At 33.7% G+C, this 16,760-nt stretch overlaps 1 protein-coding gene and 1 long non-coding RNA gene across 2 annotated transcripts; one reads left to right on the top strand and one right to left on the bottom strand.

Annotated features, from left to right (window-relative positions):
- The first annotated feature begins 31 nt into the window (after positions 1 to 31).
- LOC115961937 lies at positions 32 to 7,049 on the top strand. The gene is made up of 2 exons (XM_031080826.1): positions 32 to 42; positions 5,921 to 7,049. Exons 1-2 carry the CDS (start codon positions 32 to 34, stop codon positions 7,047 to 7,049), a joined length of 1,140 nt encoding a protein of 379 aa, XP_030936686.1.
- Positions 7,050 to 10,082: 3,033 nt separating this feature from the next.
- LOC115959717 lies at positions 10,083 to 11,813 on the bottom strand. Its single transcript, XR_004084971.1, has 2 exons — positions 11,643 to 11,813; positions 10,083 to 10,600 (listed from the first exon to the last, which is right to left on the bottom strand). It is a non-coding gene; the product is annotated as an uncharacterized LOC115959717 (long non-coding RNA).
- Between the last annotated feature and the right edge of the window lie 4,947 nt (positions 11,814 to 16,760).

Here is a 16,760-nt window from a genome sequence, read left to right as displayed (position 1 = left end):
CATGATAAAACCTTGATCTAGGTAGGCAAACATGGATATAAGGTATAGAAGCAAGCAAGCATACACATGCATAAAGGAAATGATCCAAACCTTTTGATATAAGCCTAGGTGTATGGATGAAGGCCTATGCCACAAGATCTAAATCTGTACCCTACTTAAAGGGCCAAAACGCAAGAAAGAGACAAATCAAGAGACACAAAGGCTATAGAAGCACATAGCATAACAACCAACATGTAGATTTGGACACATGAACATGGCAAGGGGCACATCAACATAAAGATCTAAGTATAAGCATGACAAAAAACACCTAGGCACATGGATCTAAGCACAAACATAGTATTTAGACATATCATAACTCAATAAGGCTAGGCCAACATCATCAAAATGATAAAACATGATAGAAAGCAAGGAGACATGCTAGAAAAGCTATAAAACATGTTAGGAAGCAAGATAAAGCAAGAGATATACTAAGGAGAGCAATAAAGCATGTTATAAAGTAAGATAAAGTAAATGATATAGGTTGTAACTAAAAAGCTACATTTACACCCTTAAAACCTCAAATCCAAGGTCCTAAGACCAAGGAGAGGAAAAAGAGAGAATTTAGAGAGGAAAAGAGAGGGGAATCTACCTAGAAAAGTGCTCCAAAATGCCCAAAATCTTTTTTTTTTTTTTATCTGAAGGGGGTCTAGGCATATTTATAGGCCTAAAATGACCCTTCAGCTTCTGGTCTCGTAGGCCTTTAGTGGCCGTTGGGTCCGATGCTAATATCAGCAATCTTGGCTTCTTCCCCAGTTTAACTTTGGATGCATATTTAAAGGTCTTTTCGGACTTAGATTGAGCTTATCTTAGTGCCCCTAGAAAGATATTGATGTCTAGTTTCCAAAAAACTAAAGTAATTGAAATTCCAATGGTCGGATCAAAAGTTATGGCTTTGGGAAGTGAGCTAACGCGCTTTGCACAATATTCAGGATATCTCAACTGTTTTAACTTAGATTTCAACCCATGAATAGTCGTTGGAAAAGGAATTCAATAATCTTTGCAATGATATTGGTCTCAACCCATTCTAATGATCGGAACAAAATTACGATTTTTAGTGCCCTCAGGAGTCAACCTCGAGTCAAACTTCGTCAAAGTTGATGAAAATTACTGAGTAGCTAGGGTTTGATGTAGAAACATGAAAAATGTTGTTTTTGGATGATTTTGACCAACTTTGACTTTCGGTCAACCCAAGGTTGACCAGGGGCATTTTGGTCAATTTGACCTAAAATGGCACTTTTAGTCCTCTAATGCTCGAACGGGTTATGCCACATCAATATAGGTGTTTCCACGGCCCCTTGGAAGAAAGCTAATATTTTTGGAATTTTCGAAATCTGACACACAAATCGACGCAGACAAAATACGGTATCTACATGTGAAGTCATTTAATCTTATCCATAGGAGATTGAAAGAAACAATAAAAGATATTTCAAGATATACATGACACAAGTAGCTTACTGTGTCAACAAAACACATGCTCTCCAAACTGCAAACAACACAAACTCCCAAGTCCAGCAACACATGAAATGCCCCAACAAATTGGAAACTTTATATTGATGCAGCATCAAGGTAAAGAGTAGCATCTTCAATGTGCTCTGATATGCAAAGACAAAGGTGAATAAATAATATTAGAATAGATCAACTAAATGTTGGACAAAAGTAATCACATGTCAATCACTAAATTAGGGAGCTTCACCCACATATACACTTAGATTAGGTTAGAGTAGAAATTTTATCTTGTATTAAAAAAAAAAAAAGTTAATACCATCACTAAATTCATAGCAATTGCAATATTGAACTCTACTTAATGCCTCTCCAAGGCAAATACAAAGCAGAAACCTAAAAGTAGAAATGCATTTAAATACATGCATATTAAGAAAAAAGAAAACTACATTTCGTCTAGACAAAAGTTCTGTTGGTGATCAGGAAACTCTCATTAGACTTATGCTTATGCCTCTAGTAATAATGTGCCCAATAAGGATATCAAATTAAACACACATAGAGAACAATTAAGGCATCATCACTCTAGGATAAAATTTGTTAAGTTACAACTTATAAGGAATCAACAGTTTCACAACCTTCACCAAATTCATTTTGGTCTTCAACTTTGTGGTGTCTTCAACTTGAAGCACATAAATTCATTAAGGTGCCTTATAATTGGTCCTTGTCGCAAAAGACTAATCGTTGTAATCCTAGGTGTCTCCTCTACTTTCAAAAAAATAACATATGGGCACTAAGAACTAAGAAGGTAACATCACAAACCTCTAACATATGCTTGTTAGATTCAAATCAGACTACATATGTCCCAACTCTGATCAAGCAAATCAGAATGTTCTTTATAAAATTAGAGAGCATTTTTACAAAAATATTTTATATAGACAATTCAAAGAATTATTTAAAAACTTGAGACCAAGAATAAAATAGCTCTCATCTATAAGGGAAAGACCTTAGCTTTTCTTGCCCACGCTTGCTCCTATTTTTTCACAAAAAGTACATTACATAAAAATAAAAAATAAGTTGATACAAAATTGAAAAAAGGAAGAAAACCCGGAGCCAAATTATTGGGCCTTACCGATCTTTTTTTTTTTTTTGATAAGAGCCTTACCGATCTTTTATATACTGTAAGAAGAAATAAACAAGTCCACGTAATAGACCTGCAAAATGGAAATTTTGCAAAGTTAGATTCTAGAAAAAGAAAAAAACATTCAGGTATTTTATCAATCAATTTCTATACATGTAATAAAAAGTTTGTTAGTTAAGTCCACTCCAGCAACAGCAAATTTTTTTGAGAAAGGGGGTGATTGGCAGAGAGAGACAAACAAATTAAACTTTAAAGAATAGAAAATAATCAAACCCTGAATTAGAAGGTGAAATCAATGTGACCAATAAAGCAGAGACCTCATTACATATAAAAAAGAAAGAGAACTTTTTATCCATTAAAAAAAACAGGTCATACCTTCACCATATATAACATACGTGTAGTAGTACAAGCATATTGATGTAGACATGATTATTTATTCCAAAAAAAAAAAAAAAAAAGAACACTTCATAGTTATATTATTTTGGATTTTTCTTTACTTCTACATATGGCAAAAATGCAGAGAGTTCAATGTGTACATAATGTTGTCGAGTGTCTGTATCTTTTATATGCTTCCCTGCATTTTTGCATCAAGGTTCTCAACAAAATTTAAACTAACCCAAACGGCCACTTAAGAATCATACCTTTTGGTATTAAATCAATGGATCAAATTTGTTGATAGGAGACAAATTAAGTTACAAATGTGGAATTTCTATTTCAGGTGAGATCGGAGGAAGAGACTGAGTTGTAGAACTACTCACAGGCTGGGCTGCATCTACTAGAAAGAGTTGGTGAAAGGGAGATGGGATCCTACGGAATGTTGGTATATAACTACATAGTACTCGTGTTTAAGGAACTTGAGTATTGTGTAGTTTACTACTTACATGGTACTCGAGTTTAAGGAACTCGAGCTTCCAGACCTTGAGTAATGTCAACATGCAACTCGAGTTTCCTGACCTCAAGTTCAAGGTGGCATTTTATAATTAAAATTATCCAGCTTAGCCACTGATACGGTGGAAAATTTTAGTAGAGCTTGAGTTCCTAAATAGTGATAGATTGCTGTTTATTTCTGAAACAATGGTAAATCCCCACATATTTTTTAAAAAAATGTGTTATTTGGCCATTTTAACTATTTAACGTTGTCAAAAGGGTATAATTTTTCACTTCTTAATTGTAAACATGGCTGAAATTTAGGACACTTTTCCTATATGTCAAAACAACCTTAATTGTAGGAGAAATCTTTTGCTTTTATATATAGTATTAGATTAGATTAGATATACATTGATAATTGATTATTATTATTAATTTTTATTTTTATAAATTTATTGAATGATCAAAAAATAAAATTCTGAGTCGGTTTGATGGGAAAATAAAGAAGCCAAAATTAAAAACAAAAATTGTTGTCTGTTGATAAGTGGTGACAACATAATTGAAGTGCCTTTTTTCCAGGCAAATTTCTTCCTTCCCATGAAGTGCTAAAATCTCCATTTATTTAACGGTGGACTCTCTCTCTCTCTTTTTCTTTTTCTTTTTCTTTTTCTTTTGTGTGTGTGTGTGTGGAGTCGTTCATGTAACTGTAAGAACTCGTTTTTATAATATAAATAATCTTAAACTATATCCATATGGAAAAAGCCAGAGATAGTATGGATTTTTTTACAAAACTTTTACAAACGAATATCACCGTTCAGTTTGGAAGATATCATGTTGTAGTCCTAGCCGTGTCAAATATTTTCTGTGAGAAATTTATAAAAGTGGAAGAAATTAAAACATTGTCTAACCATTGTTGCTCAAATAATTTGTAGAGAAAAACAAAAAACAAAAGAGCGTTCTTTTAGAGTATGGTTTTTTTTTGTGTATTTTATTAGTTTCTGGCATGGTTCGGCAAAGGCTAGTGCTCTAAAAAAAAAAAATACAGAAAAGAAATATTTTTGTTTTGTTTTGTTTTGTTTGTGTTGCTAAACTAGAGCGGAAAACTTGGGTGCGAAGGTAACTTGTGATTGGCCGAATGACAAAAATATTGGGCCCCTAGCCGCCCAAAATCATAGCACTGTATAGTTTTCCAATTCTTGGTGTGTGTTTGGGTTCACGTCTGTTGCATTGCGTTTCCATTTCTGTGTTTTCTCTTTTTTTTTTTTTCACGCGTTTTCCTCCTCACAAGCGGCTACTGTTTATGTACTGTACATAAACAGTAACCGCAACATTTGACCAGTTTTCCATGAACAGTGCATTCGTGCACTGTTTACGGACCCACAAATTTCATTTTTTATCAATTTTTTCATTAAAAATGGGTCCCACGGTACTATTCATATATTTAAAAATTATTTTGCTACAGTGTTTTCAGTTTTCAGTTTCAACAAAATAAGTTCTATCCAAACAAACCCTTGATCTCTACCCTGTAACGAGACTCATCTTCAGAGTATTTTTGTTTTATTTGGGTTGAATTGTCAAATTACTTTTACAGATGAAAGCCTCACTTTACTTATTTATTTTCCAAACTAATCTCATTCTCAACGTAGACTCAAAAAATATGGGCATTATTAGGAGTTAATTGCGATAGTGATCGGCTTTGTTTTGATGCTTTCAATTTTCATGGTCTTTAGGTAACACATTGAATTCCATGATGAGGTCAGTCAATGCTTTACCTTATTTATTATATGATGGTCTAATTAATCGCCGTCATGGTATTTCTTTAAGGAACCCCAATATTATTCGTTTGGTCATTTCGTTGATTTCCATTGACAGACTTGCATTTGGTCCATACATACCTATTATCAAGTCTCGTATAGAAAGATCTCTAGTTGATCATTATACTGTTAGCTGCTTAATTCCATCACTCTCTCTCTATCTTTTTCCTCTCTTTCTTTTCTCTTTGTTTCTGTTTTGTTTCCTTTTTCTTCTTTTTTGTTTCTTTTTTCTTTGTATCTTTCCTTTCTTTTCGACAAGTAATGTTAGTTCCATCACTCTAAATCTCCGTTTTGGTAAATCTTTAAGGCTCATCGGTATGCTTTTGGTAATTTGGTTTATCTTGACAGTTCTGACCCCAGGCATTTCATTGGATGAGTGTTCGGCAACATTGTTGATAATTGGGTCTTCTATTTTCTTACTAGAATTATTACCCTTAGATTGGGAAAGATCTCTAGTTCATCGTTCTTCTTCTATTGTAACCTTGAATATAAGGTTAGACTCCCATGATAGGTCCCTGCTCCCCCTAGATGTCGTTCATGATATTGTAAATCTAATTAGTCGACGTAGAGAAAGATTTCTAGCTGACTGTCTTTCGTCTAATATTGTAACCTTAAATATTAGGTTAGACTCCAATGAAAGGTCCCAACTCCCCCTAGATGTTGTTGGTGATATTGTAAATCGACTACATACATTCAAAGATTTCGTAGCGGCTGCAGGGGTTTCCAAACCATGGCGTTCTGCTTGTTTGAGCATTAGTAGAAGGCCTCAGCTTCCTTGGCTGATGCTTTCCGAGACACCATCCACTGACAAGCGAGGTTTCTTTAGTCTCTGCGATAGCAATCGTTATCAATTACGACTATCTGAAGTCTGCGGAAAACGTTGTTGGGGATCTCCGCATGGTTGGGTTGTAACATTGGGTCCTGACTATGAGACTCACCTTGTGCACCTTATGAAAAGGGTACGCATTGCTCTTCCACCGCTAAACACAATTCGAAGACAGGCTGCTAGAGAAGAGTGGTTTCGCCTTGTAAACAAATTCACTCTCTTCAAGGAGCCTTCCAATGAGTTGTTGTTCCTTGTCGTTGCAATTTTCGGGCCCATGAATCTCTTGGCTTTTGCTAGAGTGGGAGGAGGAGGAGCAACTTTGAACAGAAGGGGACGAGGTGAGTGGGCTTTTGTTACCAATCCAAACAACATGAAATTCAAAGATGTTGCATGTTTTAATGGTCAAATGTATGGACTTTGTGAGAAGGGCATGCTGGTACGCTTCGAACTTGATTCTCCTCTGTCAGCTGAGGTACATGTTATTTCTCCCCATCCAGAAGGTGTATGTGAACCCCAAAAACTATATTTGGTGGAATCATTGGACAATCTTTTCGGGGTTTTTCGTTACGGATTTTATATTTCTTCAGAGAGGAGGCACGAGACTGTATCTTTTTTGGTCTACAAGTTCAACTTTAGTGCATCAGCTTGGGAGGAAGTGACAGACTTGAAAGATCATGCTGTTTTTGTTGGGGATGGCAACTCCTGGTGCTTTCCTACAAGCACTATCCCTAGCAAAAGTAATAGCATCTACTTCACAGATGACCATTGGGATTGGCAAATGTACCCTGGAGTGGCATATGGAGGCTATGATGTGGGAGTGTTTGACATGGCAAGCAGGGTTATGCAGCCCCTTCCATTCGGTAAGGACAAACCACGTTTTTATTCTCGACCAACCTGGGTTACACCTACTGTGCGTTTGAATTAGCTTTCTAATACCATTGGCTTAACTGAAGAGTCCCTAACGTCTTTGGTGGCCAAATACAATTTGGCATTCTGGTTTGTAAGCAGGACACAATCTTAAGCTAATTTTCTTGAATATTTGTAGTTGTGATGCCAGCTACTGTGAATCTATATATATTGTGTCCTGGATTTGAAACAAAATCTGAAAATGCAGTTTAGATGATATTGGTATAAGTAAATTGTTCAGAGAGATCCGTAAAACTGAGTAAATTAGAATAACATGCTAATTGCCAACAAGCTGTCGGATTAGTTTGCTTTCTTGGTTCCATATGCAACTCTGGACTATACCAAATGCAGTTCTTCTTCTTTTTAACGAAAACCAACCCTCCTCTAAATATCATCTCTAATGGCTCGAAAATGTCTTCAATCTTTGACATTGCCGGTTTGCCACTATGAATCCTTGTGTTTCTTAGCAGCCATATACGGTAGATTTTAGCAGCCCAAGCAATCTTACAATGCTTCATTTGAAACTATCCTCCTTTAATTAAACTCCTAGTGAAAAGGCAAAATTTCAAAACTTGTTGACATAAGTCCTAGTGAAAAAAACACTAAAAACAGATTGTATCTACTCTTAATTTGGCTTCTTCAGAAAACACACGTCTCCCTTTTATCCCCAGCTATCAACTCTGTATCGAGTGGAGTCCATTAAAAGGGAATATACTGATGAATTGATGCTTTGAAGTTTCTGTTAGCTCTTTGCTTGTTGCCCCAATCACCAGTACTACTTGATTATATTGAAAACGGAATTTCATAATTCAGAATTGAAAAGCTACTAAAGACTAAGACAGAAATGGAAAACAGAGAATAAAGAAAAGGAAATAGAGCAAGAGAAAATGAAGAGGGATTTAGTTTTTTTGTGAGGAATTTTATAACTGATTCTCATTGAAAGATTGAACAAATACAATTATCCTCTTATAGTTACTGTGAACTAGACATTGGAGAGGTCAGGTTACTTTAACGATTAATCTTCCATTAAAAAAAAAAAAACTTTTATGTCGGTGTTTGGATGACAAGATTTGGACATTTGAATTTGGGTGATTAAAATTCAAATAATTTGTTTAAGAAGTTTAAAAAAGATCAAGAATTTGGATTTGACAAATCCACCAAGGATTTTAAACCTTTAAAATTTGGATTTGAAATAACTCCTAAAATCAATGGATTTGAAATCCCTTGATTAAATCTAAATCCAAATCATCCAAGTTTTCAAACACAACCTTAGTTACAAATAATTCCGTGAATTCTGGAACCAATATGAAATGAACATGTGGCCTAAGCTGTCCTAAACTCTTATTATAGAAAGGTGTTGTTTGTCTCTCTTTTGTTGAAGAACTAATCGCATCATATTGATCATTAAGATTTCGTTTGGTTGGAAGAGTAGAAAAGTGAGAGGATAGAAAATGGTGGAAATGTGAAAAGATGGAAAAATGGGAGGATAGAAAATATTTTAATTTCTCTCCTTTTTGTTTGATTGGAAGTGGAAAAGTGGAGAAATGGAAAAAATGAATTTGTATAAATTTACTCATATATCATTGTTAAAAAATGATACCCAATTAAAACAAAAAGGTGACAAACAACCAAAAAAAAAAAAAAAAAGTAATCACCCCAAATTTACTAAAAAATAAAAATCATGTTTAGTTAAACAAAAAAAAAAAAAAACTAAAAAAAAAAAGAAAGAAAGAAGAGGCAACGTGCCCACAAATATATATATATATACACACACACATATAGTGGAGGAACTGGATGAAGAGATTTAGAATCCCCACTCAGTTTCTCCAAATTTTAAAAAGAAAACATTTTTGTAGATTTAGGGAGAAAACATTGGGCCCCCACCAATTTTTTTCCCTCACCCTCCTCCAACCAAACACCCATCAACAATGTTCTCTCTCTCTCTCTCTCTCTCTCTCCTCCCTTAAATCCACCTAACCAAACATACCTTGAATGCAACTACACCATTTGTGTGTTTTGCTAACGGTATCATTTGACCAACTTGTTGAACATATATATTCTATATAAATTAGTAATGCTAGTTGCAAACTTTTACCCAAAAAAAGAAGTTGCAAAGTTTCACATGATGCAAACGAATATATAATTATTTTGAGATGTGATATGATGCATAATTTATTTTCTAAATTTAATTGTAGATATTTTGTTTTCTCTAAAAATTAAACAATTTCTAAAAGTAACTTTTTTCTCTTAATTTTTACAAATATATAGTTTTATTATTTTTGGTATTTTTTATTGATTTTATTCTTTTATAAAGTGATCCATATTGTTCTAACTATTATTATTATACATTATATTTTCCTAATTTATTTTGGTACAACTAGAATTTTTAAGTTTCAAGTTTATTATTCAAATCTCTTATTTTCATAAGAAATTATCATGATAATCAAAACTTATCACATAATTACAATTGGTGTCTTGGTCTAATGATAAAAAGCTATCATCAAGAACGAACGCCATAGGTTAAAACTCTCTCTAAAAAAAATAGATATTACTCAAATAATTGATAGGCACATTCAAATACATAACCACGTAAATTGTGTTTTGATATAAATTCAAACAAAAATCAAACTAAAGTTATAAGAAGAAGAGAGATGACTTGGGAAACTCAAAAAACACAACACCAAAACGTATTAACCCATAGTAGAGATATTAAAAAATATAAAAACTTGTAAGACTTATACATTAATATGGCTCCAAAGGAGCATGACAACAATAAATGTTACATTTCAGTATTTAGATATTATCTAAATTTGTAAGACTTATATATAGTAAAATTTGTACTAACTACAATATCACTAAAAAAAGGTTTAAACCTTTTTTAGTGATATTGAAGTATTTTAAAAGGTTTCCAATTGCTACATGATTTAGCAGGATCCTTCTCTACAATTGTTGCTAACTACTACTTTTGTGTTTCAATTCTGTGTTTGTATTGACATGCCAAGGTCCCACACTCCCACTGTCCCAGTGAAACAATGTGAGAGATTCTGTATTAAATAACAAACATGACCAAAGCCACAGCAAGAACATATAACCTAAACATCATCATTTTGCATAATCAGATCGAAGGAACTTAATTACAAGGTAAAACCAAACATCCCCAGATGCATTGTTTTACACAGCTCTAAATGCATGGCCCTTAACTAATCTTATTATTGTATTACATCAACTTCAGAAATTCAGGGCATATTACGTATGCCTAAGGCTCCACAATGATCTTCCCAGTTGCGTGGCCATCAATACTCTTAGCCCAAGCATCTTTGGCCTTGCCCAGGGGATATTTTGAGTCAATTATTGTCTTGAGCTTCCCTTCCTTGACCAAGTTAACAAGATATTGGAGGTTCTCACTCTTGGGAATTAGTATTAGTGGCACCAATTGCTTCTTGGACAATGTAAGTTTCTTCAGGGCAAAAGTCACCAGGGCACTAGGGCCAAGAATAATATCAACTACCTTCCCATTTGGGCTCAAATTAGATCATTGTTTTTGGGAGTGGGAATTGGTACTTCAGCATGCTGAGACAAGCATGAAATTCTCAAATTCACAAAAGATTCAGTTGAAGTAGTCATGTGATCTTAATAAGGCCATGTCAAATTTTCAATGGCTTTATTGCATTGTAAATCAAGTAGTAAAGTGCCAAAGACAACTCACCTTATTGCCTATACAACCTAAAAATTGATCTAAAACTTCATATCAACTAGAAACAAAATTTGAAGATTTGAAGATTTTAGTAAATCAAACAATCACATAATAGAAGGTCCTGATATTCAAATGCAGACATTTTGGTTTTCCATGGTACTACAAGTGATTTTCTCACTGTCTATCTTTACAAAGAATTATCTATGCTGAAACTGTAATCCATTACCCATCTAGCCTTCTACATCAATAAGATTTTTGTATACAGATTTGAGTTCTTTGCACTAGGTACAACCTTTTATAAGTAAACCCAAACTAATTTGCCCAATGCGGGACTTTGGTTTGAATCTTGCCTACACTCAAAACTAATTGGTATCTTGACATAAAAGCAATTATCATGGAGTAGATGTTATAAGTTTAAAAGAATGACAGCCAAATCCTTAAAATTTAAGAAAAATAACAAAAACTATTTTCATTCTCCAAAAAACAACCCTTATGTACAATTAAAAGGAAAACAAACACAAGAAACATGAAGCCATTTCTTCAACCTGAATCTCACAAAATTATCAACTGGGTCTCCGCCCAAATTCAATTATGATTCCATGAAACTATCTAATTCAAAACCTAATTCAGAACTATATAACTTTTGGTTACGTCTTGACCCTCCCACATGTACGCACTAACTAAGTATCACTAAAAAACCTTCTTCTTCTTCTTTTTATTATTATTTTTTTTAAGATATAGTAAAATTTCAACTTATTAGTTTTACTTTATGACGATTTTTATTTATTTATCATAATCCAAAAATACCCATCAATTTTTAATGTAAACTAATTCAAACTATTAATCTAACTGGAATCCACTCATTATTTTATTTCAATAAAAAATAAAACTTGAAATATGAAGTAGAAATAGAATGACCTGTAAGCCATCAGGTCCTTCGCCATAGCCATTGTACTGCACTGCTTTCATGAGTTTCCCAGCCATATCCACAGCTCTAAAAGAAGTTAAGACTCTCAACTCACGTTTAGGCAAAATCAGTGTGGGGTTTGCTTGGTAGGAGCAGGGACAAAGCGAAGAATTTTTATTTGATACAAGTTAGCACTGATATATTTATCAAAGCAAGCTCGTCAAAAAAAATATATATATATATATTTAATATTTTCAATTAAAATTATGTTTGATAGTCATAAAATAAAATCTAATTTTTTCATTTTCATTGTAAAATTCTAAAAAAATTTCATTTGAAATATAAATTATCAAATTTTATATTTTCAATTCAATTAATGAAATTTTCAAAAATATATTTAAAATTATCTTACTCTAACTTATTATGTAGTAACTAAAAATACATTTCATCTGTAGTTTTAGTGACAATATTTTTTTAATGAGTCAATAATTTGTTAATCGTCACATAACGGATTGAAAAAGATAAATTCAAACATGTTTGATATCAAATTTTATCAAATATTTAACAAATATAAAAATGTATTTTATAACAAAAAAATAAAATTACAAAAAATAAAGTTATATCCTGTAACTATTAAACCAATTATTTTTTTTAAGAGTATCATTAGATTAATTCAAATTCTTAGAGGATAATTCTTATTTTTTAGACTAAATTTTAAAAAAATAAAATAATGATATACATATATAAAAAAATAAAAATAAAATGTGGGGGGCCCACCCTTGTACTTACCTTCACCCCTGCTAGGGAGGTGTGGCTTTATAGTAACCATGGAATTTTTTTTTTTTTTTTTTTTTTTTTTAGGATGTAGTAATCATGGAAATTGATAGGCCATGGCACGTACGTCATGTATGGGATATCAACATCACCCTTTGTGCTGCCTTCCTGATCATGATCAATGGCTAATGGTCCAATCACTAACGCCAAAATTGTCATCAATCAACTTATTTAAATCTCTTCTCAAAAAAAAAAAAAAAAAACCTTATTTAAATCTAATATAATGTATAAAAAATTGTACATCTTATTTTTTAGATTTTTTTTATTTTCTAAAAAGCAAAATTACACCTTCCTCTTTAATGTAAAATCTCAATATCTCTCTTAAATTCTAACTTTTAATAATAATAAAAATTTGTGGTTATTAAAATCCCTTAGAGTAAAATAAGAGATTCAGATCAAATCCCACCTAAAAAAAGAAGTAAATTTATTAATGATTTTGGTAAAAGGCAATTTAAAACCTAGGTATTTATAGTAACAATAATAAAACCTCTCTAAAGTTGTATGTACCATTGGGTACCCATAGTTGTCGGTAGCTTATTTGTATGGTATTTAACGAAAGTTATAATTTTTGGTAACTTTTATACTTGTCTACTTGGAAATTCTTTATTTATGATAGTTTATTTGAATAATATGAGACCAAAAAAAACTAAAAATTAGCTTTATTTCCAAAAATATGAAATTTATATTATTTCAAATAACGCTGAGACAAAAAATAATGTGAGACTCTAAAATAAACAAAAAGTTATCTTATAATCAATATCAAATGCAAACTAAAAATTAGCTTATTTTTAAGAAAGCTAGTTTTGTTATTATTATTTTTTAAAAGCTGAGACTCAGATTTTAAAAAAGATTGAGGAAAAAATAGATTAGAATTTCAACTTGTGAAATTCTAAAGCTATGATATAGGATATGGCTTATGCCAAACATACATCTTTTATATAGGATATCCTTTTTTTGGGATTTTTTTTTTTTTTTTTGAGAGAGATTTGAGAGATTTTTAAACAAGCATCCTAATTCCTTTTTTTTTTTCTTCATAAATTTTCATTAGTTACTTACAGTGAATCAAATTTTTAATCATATCAAAACCAAAAGTATAATATTTAATAGAAAAAATCTGAGATTTTAAAAAAGATTGAGAAAAAAATAGATTAGAATTTCAACTTGTGAAATTCGAAAGCTATGATATAGGATATGGCTTATGCCAAACATACATCTTTTATATAGGATATCCTTTTTTTTTGAGATTTTTTTTTTTTTTTTTTTGAGAGAGATTTGAGAGATTTTTAAACAAGCATCCTAATTCCTTTTTTTTTTCCCTCATAAATTTTCATTAGTTACTTACAGTGAATCAAATTTTTAATCATATCAAAACCAAAAGTATAATATTTAATAGAAAAAATCTGATAAATAATAAAATATTCCTACGCCTGTTGCGACTCCTGGCCCCTCAAAAGTCTTTGCAAGCAGGGAGATAGGCATACAGATGAAACTCAAATACATTAAAAAAAAAAAAAAAAAAAAGTGAACTTAACAAAAAAGAAGAGAAGACACATACCCATAAAATCAGGCTCGGGTGGAGCACTCTCCTCTTCGGCAGAATCATAAATTTTCTTCTTCAGGATGGGCGCATCATCAAGATCCTCAAGAATGTCATCAAACTCCTCAGAGGACAAGTCTGTGTCAGGACCACGTAAATCGGAACCGAAAATGGAAGAAGGAGTAACAACCAGAGAAACACTGTCCTTTGCATCTTGGCAGAGAGCCGCAAAGAGGTCACTGGTGGAAATAACAAGTGGCAGAACAGAGGAAGCAGTCTTGGTTTGAACGGCAGTAGGAGAAATGGCTCTCTTTGGAGGAGTAGGTGTCTCAGCAGAAAAAGGTGTAGTCTCACCAACCCCTTCAGTATGAGTACCCTCTTCTCTAGGTACCGGCTCGATGGAAGGGGTGGGAGTTTTGGCAGGAACCTTATGTGTAGCAGTAGAGGGAGTAGGTGTTGCAAATGCCACATCGGCCCCATTAAAAAAGCTCTCCATAGGTACACTCATGGAGGCGGAGTTCTCCTCTACAGTAAGGCGATATACGGAGAGAGGCTTGGGCTTCTCCTAAAAAAAAGGGGGAAGAGGAATATAAGTACGGATGTGAAGACTAAAGGAACTATTAACCATATGAGGCAAACAAAAGACATGTGGCAGAGGGAGCACGTGCGAAGAAAAAAAAAAGAGAAGAAAAGAGATGTACTTCAGATTCGGGCTCATCAAGTAGAATAGGACGGGCGACTGATAAGTTCTCCTTATGCTTAGACTAAAAGAAAAAATGGGGGAAGTTAGCAAGGTTCGCCGCAAGAAAGTTAAGAGGTATTTAAAAAAATATATATATATAACTTACCCTCCGCTCAGCAGCAAACACGGGATGAGGAGTTGTCTTTCTTTTGCTTCCTCGGGTTCTGCTGGTAAGGGGAGCACCTGTAGGTGGCAATAGAGTGCAGGCTTGGATTTACTAGCAGATTTAAGCTTAGCAGGAGCTTTCTTACTTGGTGCAAGAACATTTGTCACTTTAACCTTTTCTCCCAACCGGGGGGATTATCGCCAGCATGCCAATACCATCCTTCTTTCTCTTCGTCCCATTCGAAAATGGCTGACCGGTTCTATTTCTAGCATATGGTAAAGCAGACTTGGAAGGTAGGAGCAAGTGCGGGTTAATCGAAATGACCATACTGAGCCCATCAGGAGGAATAAGAGAGAAGCTGCGGCTATCCACTAGCTCATTTTAGAATGAAGTCATCACTGCTTGCCAATAATCATGCATAAGAGGAGTGCAAAGGCCCTCCCATAGTGAACCAGGAACTGTAACTGCACTGAAACGCTGCCTCCAAAATTCAAAAGCAGTATGCCGCAAAAAGGGACGAACTGAAGTAGGAGACTCCATGAGGAAGGAAATATCATCGGGAATATCCTGATCTAACCCAAACTGATGCGAACCTCAATAGACACGCTTTGAGACCCAACAAAAATATTGGAATATGTTGCGAACCTCAATCGACACGTTTTGAGACCCAGCAAAAATATTGGAATACTTGCCTAAGAAAGTTAAAATTCAGATTTTGATAGAAAACCCTGACCCAACGTTTATAATGTGAACCAAAGGTATAAGTAACACATTGACCCAATGATTATAATTGAATCACGTACCAATGGTATAAACTATAAAGTTTGAACGCCACAAGGAAGAATTCTTGATAAGTTCACAGTCCTTGAATAACCAAAAGAAGAGCAAAGCCTCACCTTTTCTTATTTTTATTCAATTGGTATATGAAAAATGTTTACAGACTTAAATGAATATTTAAGGGCTCCATAAAACTTGACAGACAAGAAAATATATTCTAAAATAACTCTTAATTGATACATAATCATATCAGAAATAAAGCTTGACCTAAAAAGTATTAAATGCACCTAAAAACAAGGAAATAAATCACCTAAACCTAAAATAACGTTTTTTACATAAAAATACCAAAAATAATAAATTACAATATTTAAATAGTAAATTGTGTCCTACATCACAAACTGTCTTCTTACTCGGTTAGCAGGATAGTGAACGAACCTGATGCCTTCATCGGCTAAGTAAGGCAGCCATCCGGCGTTAATAGCCGCTAGATAAGTGATCCCCGTCTTGTCAAAATCAGCCAAGGGAGTAGTAGTCCCAACAGTATCGACAAACAAACCCATGGCAGAATCTATGCATGTATAATTTGCAACCAAATTTTTATAAGCCCTCCAAGAAAAACCACACCTTCATCAAAAGACTCAACAACAGAATAACCAATAGGCTTCAAGCTAGACCAGTGGAAAGCTAGCGGAAAATCAGACTCAAATCTATCGTATAAATCAATGATTACCCTCGGACATGATTGGTACTTATCTCTAGCAAAACGAGCAGGTCTACACTTTATCAAATATTGGGCACAATGCTCAAATAATAACTGCTACAGAATAGTACAGTGGACAGAAGAGGTAACTATATGATAGGATCTCGCCTGATTTTCGTCACTCCGCAGGATGTCTAATTGGACATATAGATGCTTCAAGAACATGGGGGTCAACGGCAGGCTCACCCCAGCAAATATTTTGGCTAAATGAAAGTATAAAGGCTTTATGGCATAGTAGGGGTGGGACCCAAAAACAAATTTACAAAGCCAAAACGCAACAAAAGCCGCGCGGCGGGCAGCTACAGAGAACTTAGAAGAAGAACTAACCCAGTATGATAGTTTGACTTTCCCGGCCATCCTCTTCTTCAGTTCG

Source organism: Quercus lobata, chromosome 9 (assembly GCF_001633185.2).
Source record: "Quercus lobata isolate SW786 chromosome 9, ValleyOak3.0 Primary Assembly, whole genome shotgun sequence".
NCBI classification, from domain to species: Eukaryota; Viridiplantae; Streptophyta; class Magnoliopsida; order Fagales; family Fagaceae; genus Quercus; species Quercus lobata.
This window is presented reverse-complemented; position numbering and strand designations above follow the sequence as displayed.